The sequence below is a fragment of the Xiphophorus couchianus genome, chromosome 24 (genome assembly GCF_001444195.1).
Source record: "Xiphophorus couchianus chromosome 24, X_couchianus-1.0, whole genome shotgun sequence".
NCBI classification, from domain to species: Eukaryota; Metazoa; Chordata; class Actinopteri; order Cyprinodontiformes; family Poeciliidae; genus Xiphophorus; species Xiphophorus couchianus.
Window position 1 is genome coordinate 7,564,109 of NC_040251.1, and position 14,450 is coordinate 7,578,558.

General features: G+C 35.8%; 1 protein-coding gene across 3 annotated transcripts; it reads right to left on the reverse strand.

Moving 5' to 3' along the window:
• Positions 1-1,165: 1,165 nt before the first annotated feature.
• On the reverse strand, positions 1,166-13,136 carry trim101 (tripartite motif containing 101). 3 transcript variants are annotated; one of them, XM_028011591.1, is made up of 12 exons: positions 12,825-13,136; positions 11,489-11,683; positions 10,012-10,184; positions 8,750-8,930; positions 8,585-8,680; positions 7,612-7,689; positions 6,507-6,662; positions 6,313-6,335; positions 6,101-6,225; positions 4,513-4,928; positions 2,569-2,698; positions 1,166-1,787 (listed from the first exon to the last, which is right to left on the reverse strand). In XM_028011591.1, exons 2-11 carry the CDS (start codon positions 11,669-11,671, stop codon positions 2,612-2,614), a joined length of 1,518 nt encoding a protein of 505 aa, XP_027867392.1. In that variant the 5' UTR covers positions 11,672-11,683; positions 12,825-13,136; the 3' UTR covers positions 1,166-1,787; positions 2,569-2,611. The 3 variants fall into 3 exon arrangements, with proteins under 3 accessions (XP_027867392.1, XP_027867393.1, XP_027867391.1); XM_028011592.1 differs by having other exon boundaries at positions 11,489-11,726; XM_028011590.1 differs by having other exon boundaries at positions 11,489-11,680; positions 12,825-13,135.
• Positions 13,137-14,450: the final 1,314 nt, after the last annotated feature.

The window sequence follows — 14,450 nt, forward strand, 5'->3', positions numbered from 1 at the left end:
GTAAAATAAATAAGTCTGATTTCCACAGAAAATTAAGGTATACAAAATTATAGATCTGAAAGATAAAACCTACCAGGCTTGCCTGTTTAAAATAAACAAATAATAATAAAAAAAAAGCAAATAATATTCTGTTAATAGTTTTTCTATTATATTTAGATGTTTTTCAGTGCAACATCAAAAGAATATGTGTCACTTTTGCTTTATATTGTGGAGTTTACTAAACTGGAGCACCGGATGTTCACAATGACATTTAATTTAAAGTGAAAAATATGGTTGATGAAAGATGAGTACTTTAATATTTAGAATACTTTAATTTAGTTTATTTTTTAACACTGAGCTGGCAAAACCTGTCGGTGTCATTTTTGTATTGTGGTTGAGGACCGCACAAAATCAAGGACCATAAATGGCCCCCGAGCTGCACTTTGGGCAACCCTGATTTAAATGAATGTGTAGACGAAGTACGCAAATATTTTGTAATCAAACACAATAGAAAACGTTCAACCCAAAAACGTTAGGAAAATGAAAGTTTTTCTTAAGACATTTAAATTATTTTTTCTACTTCATTTAATTAAAATATTACATGTTTTACTGGTTCACAGAGAAAACATTTTTTTTTTAGAATAAAGTTATTTTGTGTTTTTATTTGAAAAACATCTGGATGCCTGAATTTATTTTTATCTCCTATTCTAAAAAATAAACGAACTACCACCTCACTTGTTTTTCATGCTAGCAGAAAATAGAAATAATTAGTCCTGGAATTTGAAAGTACAATAATTTTCCTAATTTTTCGTTTAAATATGTGATCCTGGTAACAACCGAGAGAGCAGCTATTAAAAAAGAGCTTTATAAAACAAAAGATAAGGTCATATTTAGTTAATTTATGTATTTTGCTACTTCTTAAGGCACTCAATTAAATTCAAAAATATTTTTTTACCCCAAAGTTAAATTAAATAAACCATGTGTTTTTCTTTAAAATATTGTGCACTAATTCAAGAAAAGAAAACAAAGATAAATCAGTGATTTATCTGCAGGAAGTCTCTGAAAAAACGTCACCTTTCATACAAATTCAATCTAAAAACATTACTATTGCTCCTTTGAATTGGAAAGTTGTAAAAGTTTGTCCAGATTGTTTTCCATACAGGAACTAAAATATTTGGACACACTGTCAAGTATAAATACTGGATTTACTATTTAAACATACGTGGCGACATTTCAATGCTTTTATTTTGAAGACGTGCCGCCCAAACCGGAAGCTACAGCCTCCAACCGTTGCAGGACATCCGTTTCTAAAACTTTGCGTGGATAAATGACATCAGACATGTTTTGATGGGATTTGTCTTTATATTTGAACTCATTCTGAGATTAGAAACGCGTGACTTTATGTTTTAATCCCCCAAAATCTACAAAAACACGTTTTACACGATCAAATCTGCAAATCTGATTTGTTCTAAAGTTTCCATCCAGCAATGCGAGCTAGTAAAAAAAACCAAAATGTACTGACACCCTTAGATTTTTACACCAAGACCAAAGTTTGGACAAAAACAAGAAACAATCTGCAGTTTGCAGCAAATCAAAACAACTAAAATAATACAGAAAATAACTTCCTGTGGCACTTTGGGTTTTAAAAATGATCATGAATGAAGCAAAAGAGCCTCATTTTTCCGCTCCTGCTGCAGCTGAGAGACACAGAAACTGGATCTACCAAGAACCAGGACCAGAACCGAGGAGGAGGAGGATGAAAAGAGAGGAGAACCGGAGGAAGGACAGCTCTGTTTCTCCGTATTCTTCTGAAAAGATAAAATAAAATAAATAAGTAAATTAATTCAAGCCACACCTGCATGCTGTTAGGGAATTATAAACATTATTTTTTGGGGTTTTTTATAGAAGATGCTGCAAAGCTCTAAATGTTTGTCTTAAGATGAGCAATTTTATTATATTTCTTTGGTAAAGTTAAGAAGTACAATTATATTTTAGTATTAAGATCTCAGGAAGCCAAAAAAATAAAAGTCATAATTTAAACTTTCAAAATAATAACTATGAGTTCCAGACATAATTTTGAGATACAAAGTCCTTTGATTTTCCAAGTCATGATTATGAGAGTTAAAGTCCCATTTTTTTGTTTTAAAATTAATAATTGTCATATTAAAAATCAAAATGATTATATTCAGTCATAATTTTGAGATTTAAAGTAATAATTAAGCAATACAAAGTCATAGTTCTGATGTCCTAAGTCGTATTTATGACACTTAAAATCATAATTTTGATATTCTTATTAACAATTATGATTTAGTCATGATTATGAAATACAGAAGCAGTCACAATTATTCAAATTAAAATACGAAATATTTTTAAATGGAAATTAAATTGACCTTAAAGTCGAAATTATGTCTTCAAAATACGTAATTATGACTTCCTGTTGGGCTTTTATTAGTTTTTCTTTCATAGCAGAAATGGGCTTCATGAATCCAACAGCCGCAGTCTGAAATGTAAACTGTAGTTGCATGATTTAACCACAGGGTGTCAGTAAAGGGCGATGAAACAACAAAAAGAAGAGCCGCGCGGTCTGACCTGCGTGGAGGCGCTGATTCATGTCCGCCTCTCTCTTCTGGGTTCACAAGTAAATAAAACAGCCGATGTAAGACCAGAACCTCAGCAGGATGACCAGCAAGCCCAAAAGGTAGAAGACCAGTGTGACAATCTGGAGGGACAACAGGAAGGAAGCGTTATCAAAGCTGCAGCACCCCCAAAACGAGTAATTACGATAATGACGATGCGAGTTTGAAGCCACTGTAGATAGGTAGAAAAAAAAGAGAAAGATATAAACTTCTGCAAAAAAACCTCTTGACATTTTTAGATTAATCTCAAAATATTTATAGGAAAAACTGAATTTTCTGAGCTTAAAAATTTGCATGGAAAAACTTTTTAAAATTAATTTTATTAATTTTTTAATTAATTTCAAAATTTCTAGAGAAAGACAAGGACATTTCTGAGTTTGCAAAGTTGACAATTTGAGGGGGAAAACAACTTTATTTAACACAATCAAGTAACTATGTTCCCTTCAGTTGTTACAAAAATGCTATGTCAAATATGACTTAAAAGAGATTTGACTGTGTAAATTAATGCCTTGAAATTGGGCCTCTGTCTCTTTAAAAACTCCAGCTCTTCCAGAGCTCCGCCTTCAGGAAGTCGTCCCAACATTGCTCCTCTATTAACCCTTTAACGTTTTTTACCAGCTTCTTACTGAGCAGTAATGAGCTCAGCTGTTCCACCAGGTGTTTGCTAATTGTTGCTAGCTAGTCTGAAGGAGCTCTGTTGGGGAGGAGCTACGTCTGGAAGGCGGGGCTAGTTCCCCCCAGGCATTTTACACAGCTGAATTGTTACCTTGGAGATTAAAGGATTTCTCAATTATTAATGAAAGAATCAAAGCAACACTCCAGGTTTGTTTTTGGTGGGGGAAAAACATTTAAACATAATGGAAAGCTAAAAAAGAGTCAATTTTAAGATAAGATAATTTTATTAGTCTCCCATAGGAGAAATTTATCTTGGATCATTTATATCATACTGCATCTTTAAGAAGTACTTATCAAATACAGAGACAGTTATTTATTAGTATTTTAACAGTTTGTTAGGAAGTTTGATCAAATCATGATTTGATTTGGGCCAAAATGAGAATTATTTTTCCATCCCTGGTTTACAGAGCAGGAAGTTGTTGGAGGTTTTAAGATGGTTCCTCCAGATTCAGGTTTAAAAAACAGCCGAGATGTGTTGAAGGGGGAATCCCCCCATGGCTTAGAGGCATATCACCTGCTCTGAAATGTTACCCTTTGGCAGGGTTTCCCAGAGTGCAGCGCTAATGCTAATGCTAATGCTGCGCTAACAGCTTTGAGCTCCGTCACCTGAAGGAAAGCTCCGTCTGCCTTTCAGAAGGAGGGCAGTTAAACTTAATATCAACTCAACGTAGGGCTGGTCTGGTGATTATTTTTTCTGGTTAACCAATAAATACTTTGAAGGCCAAAGGAGCTTAATAGGAGATATTTTTTTTTACAGAATTTGATCCAGGTGAAGCTAAAACTGCTGCTTGAGTAAATCTGGCCAGAACAGATTTCTTTCTTTCATCTTAAGTTCAAAATGCTTGTATTTTTATACATTTTTGGCTTTTTTTGGTTGTTTTTTTCACATCACAAGAGTTACATGATCAACAACAGGATGTTACTACTGGAGGAAACAACAAAGAGGACAACAGGAAGTAGTAGGAGGATGATGGAGTGGCGTGTTTTTTATTGAACAAACTCCACTGTGATTTTGATTCTGTTTCTTATTTAGTTTAAAAAAACGCAATTGCAAAATTACGTTTTTTCGATTTTAGTGGAATGTTGGCAACGTTTTAAAACATTTTAATGGAAACACAACCACTGTTCAACGGACCTCTGACTGAAGGAGCTACACCAGGACTGGTGCGGTTCGGGTCGGTTATTTGAGAGGACAATACCAGAACCGGACCTGATGCCCTACCTGCTGAGTGTTCATCCCCTCCTGGTCTTTCCTGAGGTTTTCCTCTCTCACAGGCTGCCGTGTCTCGGCCCCAACCCGCTCCACCTTTCTCTCCACCTTAACCTTACTCGGTCCAACGTCACCAGAACCTGGACCATCAGTTTCCGGTTGCAAATGTTCTCCAGCAGACTCTAAAGAACCGGCCGCTGGGCCAGGAGCTGCAGGATCTGGGTCAGCTCCCAGTTCATCAAGCTGTAATGGTTCCACTGGTGGAGAGATGGGAGGTGGAAGTGGCTCTTCATCAGGTTCTCCGAAAGCGTGACGGTCCGGGATTAACGGCTCCTGACATAGTTCTGGTTCTGTGTTCTGGATTAAAGGTCCTTTGGGTTCTTCTGGATCTGGATTGACTTCTGGTTCTTCACAAATGTCTTCTACAACTAGTAAAGAGAAAACACACAATAATCAGTGGTTCTTTGAAAACATCTCTATTAAATCCTAATGTTATTTGGTGAAGTTTCTTTTTACTTGTCAGAAGTGCTGACGGAGTCTATAGATTAAAAATTTGATAATAAGAGTGGAAAGACGGGATTACATTATTTTTATGAAAATTCTCCTAGTGGTGTAATTTTTATTTAATTTTAGATATTTTATCTGAGAAACAACAAAATCTTTATTACAGGAACAAAACCTGCCTGCTAGCCTTACATTGGGAAGGTGTGTAGATGTAGCATTGCTATCTTAGTAGCATCACACCCAGCTGGAATTTATGCAAGTCAGGAAGTTGGTGAGATTTGCTATATGTTTTGTTCAATGACCAAGCTAACTAGTGTCAAAACCACATGCTAACAGCTACAAGTTTTGATCAGTTATCAAGCTAAATAATAATAGCAGAACATGCTAACAGTAACCAGGCTAATGTCAAAAACACATGATAACAGCTACAAGTTTTGATCAGTGGGCAGGCTGACTAATGTTACCAATACATGTTAACAGCAGCAAGCTTTGTTCAGTGAACAAGCTAGCTAATTTGAGCTTTTTATGCTAACACTTACATTCTTCATTCATTGACTAGACTGACTATTGGTAACAATACATGGTGACAGCTACAGTTTTTGTTCAATGAAGAAGCTAACAAATGTTAGCTGTATATGCTAACAGCTGCATCTTTTATTCAGTGACCAAGCTAATGAATGTTAGCTGTACATGCTAAGAGCTGCATCTTCTATTCAGTGACCAAGCTAATGAACGTTAGCTGTACATGCTAACAGCTTCATGCGTTGCTCAGTTAGTTTGTTTTTTTTTAGTGTCCAGATGATAGAGAGACATAATAAAATATCAGTAAATATTGATTATGGACCATTACAGAAATATATATTGGATAATAATATCGACCAGTAATATTTTTTTAAAAGTATTTTTAAAGTATTTTTTTGAAGATAAAATCTATTTTTTATGGCGTTAACTATTATATTTCTCCTTGATTTTACAAACTAAACTTATGCTTATCAATTTCTAAATTTAATTTTGCTCCCAAAGAAGAATCTCTTATTCTTACACTCAGAAAAGAATCATTTTCATTTTTTCCTTCCAATTTTGTTTTCTTGCTCACCTTTGTCAAAGTCTATGCTCCTCAGCATTTCTTCCTGTTTGCTAAAATTAAACCTGTAGAGACTCAGACTGTCATAGCCTGGTGTCAGTGTCTCGGGTGGATTGGCGCTGGACGCTGCAATCACTCTGCAGAGGAAGAGGAGAAGAAAGAAAATAATACGTACAGAGGGAAAAAACAATGAGGTGATGCTTTCTTTTGTTTCTAATACTTACTTAGAGGTCAATTCTTTTGAATTCTAAGAGTCGGATGAAAAAAAATAAAAGAATTTTGAGAAAATTTCTGTAACAATTCAGATTTATCATGGTAAGAACAGAAAGAAATGCTAAATAATACTCTGAAAAAAACCTTTTTTAATGGTGACAGTCTTTCTTGAGAAGCCGGTTTCACCTGCACAGGTGTGACTCACCTGAACAAATGCGGCCATATCCAGCTCCTCCATGCTGCTCTCCACGCTTGACAGCAGCTTCCTGTTGGCCTCCATGCTATCGCCATAGCAACGCATCAGCATCTGGGTGTGGTTTACCTTCTCGTCTTCTTCAGAGCTGATTTGTTGCGTCATAACCTTCAGGAAACATAAGAATCAAAAAAGAAGAAACGTTTATTTCACCTAATTTTTTTTTTCCGAAGAGTTTTTGCGGCGCTAGTGGCTCGTATTTTTTCGACAGTAGGCAGACAGGAAGGAGGGTGAGGAGAGGGGGGAAGACATGCGGCAAAGGTCGTCGGGACCGGGAGACGAACCCGCGACGTCCGCGTCGAGGACTAAGGCCTTCAAACGTGGGGCGTGCTAACCCCCTGCGCCACCACAGCACGCCCCTATTTCACTTAATTTAAAGCAGAAACAGTTTCACTGCAGATAACACAAAACCTTGCAGAGTATTTTTGGTCTCGTTTCTTGTACAAATATCTTAATACTCTTGAAATAATACAAAATTAACACAGAAGCAACTTTTCAGTGAAGTATATAATCTTGTTTTAAGTCAATAATTCCTTAATATTAATAAAAAAGAACTAGTTCCGTTGGCAAATTATTTCACTTATAGAATCAACTGGCCCTTCACCGTTGCCTAGCAACACCGACCTGGCCCAGCCCGTTACCTAGCAACCCAGTTCTAGTTCCATTAGTTCATTTAACTTGTAGCATGGGGGAAAAACATCTTGTTATAAGTGAAATAATCTGCCAGTTAAACTAGCTCGTTTTCATCCATACTGAGGAATTATTGGCTGAAAGAGAACTCCTCTCTCGCTGAAAAGCTACTTATTAATTAGTTTTCCCTCTTTTCAAATGCACTAAGATATTTGCACTAGAAACGAGGCCAAAATTACTTGGTAAGATTTTGTGTTTTTGCACTGAAAGGACAAAATTATCCATAGATATTTAGAGTATGTATCGATATAAACTACATGTCAGCCAGTGAGTGTTTTATAGTGATAAATATAGATGGTGCTTACACTGAAACAAACGTTATGTTGCATAAAAGTGAAGATAATCAGATAAAAACACCAATTCTGACCTTCCGTCTTTCCTCCAGGATGGAAAACATGCAGCTGAACTTGTCACACACGTTCTGTTTCTGGGTGTTGTAGCTCTCCTGTACACAATTAAAATACAAATCTGGAAATTAAAGAAAATGTCATCCTGTCCTTTATTACAAATACAGTACCAAGTCAGTTAGTTTTGATCAAATCTAAGGATGTTTTCACATCTGATAGTCCAGTAGATCTGGTTTGACTGGGAACCAAAACTCAAATATTTGTTACATTTCCTGAGTCAAACCAACCGACCCGTTTGAGCAACCTGATCCCCTCTTTGCCTGTGGGGGCGCTGCACCAAAAATCACTGAAGGAAACGGCACAAAAACCTCTGAAGAAGACACTGAGCGCAACTTCCTTCTTCACAAATTGTAAACAAAAATGGCGTCAGAATTTAGCAGTTGGAGGATTTCTCTTTTGTCTTTTCCCAAATTTTACAAATTTTCTGTTTGAAAAGTTGAAAATGTTCCAAATTTGCCAGAAAAACTAAAATTTTTTAATTTATCTCAAATTTTCCAGGAAAAACAAGGAAATTCTCAAAATGTGTGTTTTTTCTCACAAATTTTCAACTTCTGGAATTTTTCTGAGTTTCAAAAGTTGAAAATTTGCCACTTTTGGAAATTTGTGTAAATTTCAATGTTAGAAAATTTTTTACTTTTTAACTTTTCTAATTTTTTTTTCAAAGAACATTCCTGAGATTAATCTCAAAACTTTTACGTTTTTGTTTTATCAGAATAAATTCTGAGATTATTATCAAAATTTCAGGGTTTTTAGGCAGCAATGTACTCCTCCATTTTTTCTACCTGCAATTGCCCTAATACACTGTGGTAGTTTAGAGTTGCCTTTGATTAATAATTGGAACACTGATCAACATATTTGATGATGGAATTTGACAGAATGTGAAATTTGTTGCTTGCTTTATGATGTTTTCATGATGTAAAGCACTTTGAATACCTCTACGGCTCTACAGGTGTCTTCTATGTCACTGACCAGAGCCTGGACTCTGTCTCTAAACTCCCCAAGAGAACTGATGCCTTCGCTCAGCTCATCCTGCAAAACAAAACATTTATTTTAGCAACGTGGAGCTTGAAACGCGTCCAACATGTCGGCTCGGTTCACCTTCTTCTGCTGGTGGACGTCTGTCAGAGGAGCCACCCGGCAGTTCTGATGCGCTCCGAAGACTTTACAGAAAGAACAGGTGGGAAGCTGGCAGGTGAGACAGTAGATGTTCAACTTTTCACCTTCATGATCAGAACAGGTCGCCTCAGCAGGAGGAAGAGGAGGAGGAAGAGGAGGCGGGCTGGAGAGGAAGATATAACACGTCTTCATTCAGGCACTTTCCTTAATAGGCTGCGTTCACACAGCGACCGAAACAACAGGCGGGTAGAAAACCCAAATATTTTACTAAAGTAAAAGAAAAAAGTAGCATCCAAGAAATTACTCAAGTAAGAGTAAAAAGTATTTGGTAAAAAGTCTACTCGTGTACAGAGGAACTGATGAAATTATAAATCATTCAATATTTAAAATGATATAATCAGATGGACCAAAATATAAGGTTAAGTGGAAATTTTGGTATTTTAAGGACCAAAATGATAATAATTTATACAAGTAAAAAATTAACAAAATCAGTTGAATTTTTTTTCCAAATCAGTTTCTTTCAATAAAAAAACTTGTGAAACTTAAACAAAACAAAAAAACTGCAGGTCTGTGTCTGGTGAATTTTTGGTTGAAACATGTTTGTGTTTTATTCAGTCTGTAGACATTTTACTCCAGTAAGAGCAGAAATACTTCATGATAAAATTGCTCAAGTAAAAGTAAACAATACATTGTAGTACAAATTCACCTAAAAGTAATTTTTTTTCAAAACAAGTTACTCGAGTAAATGTAATTGAGTAAATGTAGTTAGTTACTACCCAGCTCTTACCAAATCTGATTTTTTGTTCTTTTGTCTCAATGCGACCTGCATCTGATCTTTTCACGACAGTCTGAACAACAACGGGATCCGGGCTACTTGATATCCGATCTTTGCCAATGTGACCTGAGTCTGTTCGGCCAGGCCTCCTTCATCCTATCTGAACGTCATTGATACTCGACGTACGTCACTAATCTGCGTCCTGACAAGCGGAAGCGGGAAGAAAAACATGGCGGACGATAACGAGGATTAAGTTGCCGCCTTCGGTCGAAAACAACTTGAAAATCGTAAGATTTGCCGCACCATTAGCATCTATGTTTACTTCCACAAAGACGGAGCATTTCTTCTTTTTATATGGCGGTTGGCCTAACAGTGAGCACGCGCTCTGAGTGACGTTATTGCGCCCTGTAAATCGGATGTGCGTCACGTAGCCCAGCGTTTTCTGTTATTTTTAGCGGATTCCCTCCACCTTGGTATTTGGTTGAGCTCCTGTTTGTAGATATCGATGATGTTTTCGACCAGCAGGTTCCTCTGCAGGCCGTAGACGCCATGGCGATCCAGCACCACGTCGTGTCTGCAGGTCGGACAGCGGAAACGGCCGCTGTTCACAAGCATCGTGGTTCTGGCGTGGAACAAAGATGGCTGCACATAGAAACCAAACCAAAGATAAATAAATAAAATGATGCTGAAATGTTTGGTCAAGAAATTAATACAGGCTGCTGTTTGTAAAAATTAACAACAATAATTGGGGTTATTTAGCTGATTGTTAGAGGAAAAAACTAATTAATAAATGGCACCATCTCAAACTATTTAGTTAGCAAAGTTCATACAAAATAAGATCTTACAATAAGACTTACCTGGGAGCTAGATATGAAGCTCTAAACTATTTATTTAGTTAACAATCTGTTAACTAAATGTTTAGCTTAGTAACTTAATACTTAATTAGCAAGCTAAATAGTTAGTCTACTCACAAAATATTTAGTTAACAAACTAAAGTTCCTAACTACATATTTAGTTCACAAAATAAATTCAGAGTTGCTTACTTTGTAGCTAAATATTCAGTTAGCAAGGTAAATATTTTGTTTCAAACTAAACATTTAATTTACAAACTAATTAGATTGGAGTTAACTATTTAATTTACCAACTAAGTAATCCCCCTGTAATTGAATATTTAGTTTACAAACTAAGTAATTTGTCTGCAGTTTAACATTTATTTACAGACTAAATAGTTAATTAAATATTTAGCTAGTTATTTGTAACTAGGTACTCAGTTCACAAACTAAACCCTTAGTTGAGAATTAGTTCAAATCATTGTGTTTACTTCTGATTGCAATAACTTTGAAAGAAGATTTTAATCCAGTTTACTAACTAAATAATTCTAGAATTAAATATCTATTAACAAACTAAGTAATACGTTTGTCATTAAATATTTAGTTTACAAATGAAGTAATTAGAGATGCTTGGTTAAAACATAATAATTTGATCAGAGCTTTCAAACTATATATTCATTTTACAAACTAAACTTTCAGTTTACAGTTTAGTTTGTAAACTGACTTCTTACTTCTGCTTCCAATAAGTTTCAAGAGACACTTGAAACCAAGTTCAGAAAATAAATATTTAGTTTGTAAACTGCATATTTAGCTTTTTAATTAAATATTAAGATAGAAACTACGACAAAAATGACTTTGAAAAACTAACTCGTTTTCTTCTTCTCCTGTTTTGTAGTAAACATTGAGGTTGGATTAATTTTGGGTTCCAGTAATTCACAGTCGGAACGACAGCGGCTCATCCAGGTGATGGCAGCTGGTCCTACTGCTGCCATCACACCAGTTCATACCAGTTAACCACCATCATGTCCCAGTTTAGACTCAGATAATCCAAACACACCCTGAATGTGTGTTTGTGTTATTCCTGCTATGCGGTGCAGAAACAGTGGCGTGTCTGACCTGGTAAAGCTCGTTGGCGCATTTCCTGCACAGGTTGTGTTGGCACGGCAGGATGACGACCGGCTTGCTGAAGATGTCGGCGCAGATCGGACACATCAGCTGCTTCTCCAGCGACGCCAGCGCCGCCTCGCGCTCCGCGCCCTGGCTGCTCTGGAGGCAGCTCAGGTCGGCCGACAGAGACATGGCAACCGGCTGCTGGGGACAGGAAGTTCGGCTTATTGGTCGTCAACCAGAGCAGCTGCTGGACACATGAAGAATCTACTAAACTTTCTCTCTTTTGGTTGATGTGCAGATATGTTCTGACATGTCAGCAAAATTACACAATAAATTGACAATAAATTGAACAATAAATTGTTCATTTATTAACATCACAGTTTTTAACTAAATATTTAGTTTGTAAACTAAATATTTTGCTACGATTTAAATATTTACATACAAATATTTAGTTAATCAATATTTAGAAAACCAACTAAATATTTAGCACCAGTTTAAATGTTAAGTTTCAATTTAAATATTTAGCTTGCTAACTAAATATTTGGTTTGTAGGTTAAATAATTAGTTTGAAGTTAAATATTTAATCAAAAAACTAAATGTTTAGTTTTTAGCAAAAATATACAGCTTTTGCTGTATATTTAGTTGCTAAATATGGAAAATATTTAGCAACTAACTAAATGTTAATTTGAATCTAAATATTTAGTTTTGACCTACATATTTGGCCCGGTAGCTAAATACTTTGTGAATATTTGGCTTACTAACTAAATATTTAGTTGAGCAACTAAACATTTAGCACTAAGCTAAGTAGTTGTTTAGCAAGTTAAATATTTAGATTTTCAACTAAATATTTTGATTTCTAGTTAAATATTTCGTTTGAACTGGTGACTTTATAAATAACATGGTTAAAATCTGATTTGAACCCCATTTTTTTCTTATAAAGCTAAATAACCTAAATTATTGCTGTTAGTTTTTGTAACAGCGGGTTGTGTTCCTTACATTTGTGTTTCTGGTTTGATAAAGTCAGAAGTTACATATTTTGAGCAACTTTTTGTTACAAAAGGTTAGAAAAAATCAAACAGGATAAAAATATTAAAAGGAAATAATAGGTGAGCCTACATTTTAACTATTTATTCTTGTTTTTGTTGCACTTTTGCAAAAGCAGTCAGACTTTAAATAGCCGGCCGCAGCCTTAAGGTGAAGCTCAACGGAGATCTTTTTGCTTCTGCAGGTTAGTGGGTCACTCAGTTGTGTTGCCTCCCAGAATAGACGGAGCAAAAGTTCAACGAGGGCCGGCGCCATCAACGTGAAACCAAACGGAGAGAGAAAACCGCCCGGTTCCTACCTGAGCCCGGTTCTCTTCCTGGGTCCGGTTCTTCCTCACCGGTTCGTCCTCCTCTTCCTCCTCAGCCGCAGCCTGATCAGGACCGCAGCAGCAGGAGAACCAGGATGCACACTGGGGTTCGGACTGGTGTGTGTTGGAGTCAGGTTTCAGCTCCACACACACACAGACACACACACACACACACCATATGAGGAGACGGCTGGTATGTGGACAGAATAAGACTCTGCCATGCTGTGCTCCGTCTTCTGTTACAGCCTTAATGTCCTGCGAAAAGGTGCTAAATATGAATTATCTTATTTGCCAAAGGAAACAGCTGATTTTGCAATAATGGAAACATATTTTATGTTAAAGGTTTGCAGAAGAAATAAAACTCTTCAAATTAATGCAAAAAAACCCATTTTTTTCTTTTGTTGACATGAAAACATCACAGTAAACATGAAAACATCACGGTAAACAGCAGCAGCACAAAGTCTTAGAAATGTTCAATAAACCTGTTTCAAAAGTCAAAATGTGTTAAGAATTTTTTTCTGGAAAATTTCTGAAATTTTTCAAGAAAACGTTTGACTTTTAACACTGAAATTCACAAGTTTTCTTCTAGAAAATTTCTGAGCTTAATCTCAAAATCTGAAATTTTTCTAGCAAATTTTTGACTTTTTGATCTCAGAAAATTGCGGAATTTTTTTGAACAAATTTCTGGGATTAGTCTCCACATTTCTGAGTTTTTTTATTTATATAGTCATTAATAAAACACACAGTGAGAAATTCAAGCATCAGAACTTTTTATTTTCCAACAGGACATCGGACACTTCATGTATTTTTCTCACACATCTCCGGCCGACAGGTAAAAACACGAGTCCATGCTAAAAACAGAAAAGCCTCCACCTATCTACAGGCTGGGCTGCGTATGTACAGCAGGGCTAACACTCTAAACATCCGCTTCACACACCGGCTAAGAATCAAATGCCAAAGAGAAAATAAATTAAACAAAAACGCTGCTGGATTGTTTTCTGTCAATGTTTTGAACGATGAAGGTGTCAGGATTCGCTCCAGAGTGAGACCTGCAGATTCCCTGAAACACTCGCAGATTTATGTGATGGAAGGATTTTAGCAGAGCAGTTTCTCATGATATGCATGAAAACATGACGAGGAAGTGATGCGATGTATGGCAGCCTATTAGGGACATTATAGATATGAAAAGGAGGAAATTTCGGCCAAAAAACTAAAAAGAAGTACGAGAAAAAACCTTGGAAATATCTGAGCTTCTATAGTGGATTTTTTTAAACATCTGTTTCAGTTTTTTATAGCAAATTTCTGAGATTATAATTTCTGACATTTTTTTCAACAAAATTTGAAGTTAATCTCAAAATTTCAGTTTTATTCTAGCAAATTTTCGACTTCTCAGACTGAAATTTCCAGTTTTTTTTTAACATTCCTGCAATTAATCTCAAAATGTAATTTTTTGTTGCAAATTTTAAACTTCAAACTGAGAAATGTTCTGATTTTTTTCTCAAAAAATGTTCAGATTTTTTAGATAAATTTCAGAGTTTTTTTGCAGCACATTTTTTGACTTTTCAATTTCAGATTTTTTTTATTTTTTAGGAATTTCCTCCTCTTTTCTTGTTTCAA

Excerpts from the sequence above, each read along its gene's own strand:
- trim101 (XM_028011591.1), bottom strand. The coding sequence starts at position 11,671 with ATGTCTCTGTCGGCCGACCTGAGCTGCCTCCAGAGCAGCCAGGGCGCG. Across the intron at positions 8,931-10,011 it reads GAGCTCAACCAAATACCAAG|CCCGCCTCCTCTTCCTCCTC; the intron begins GTGGAGGGAATC and ends CTTCCTCTCCAG. Across the intron at positions 6,663-7,611 it reads TCCTGGAGGAAAGACGGAAG|GTTATGACGCAACAAATCAG; the intron begins GTCAGAATTGGT and ends TGTTTCCTGAAG.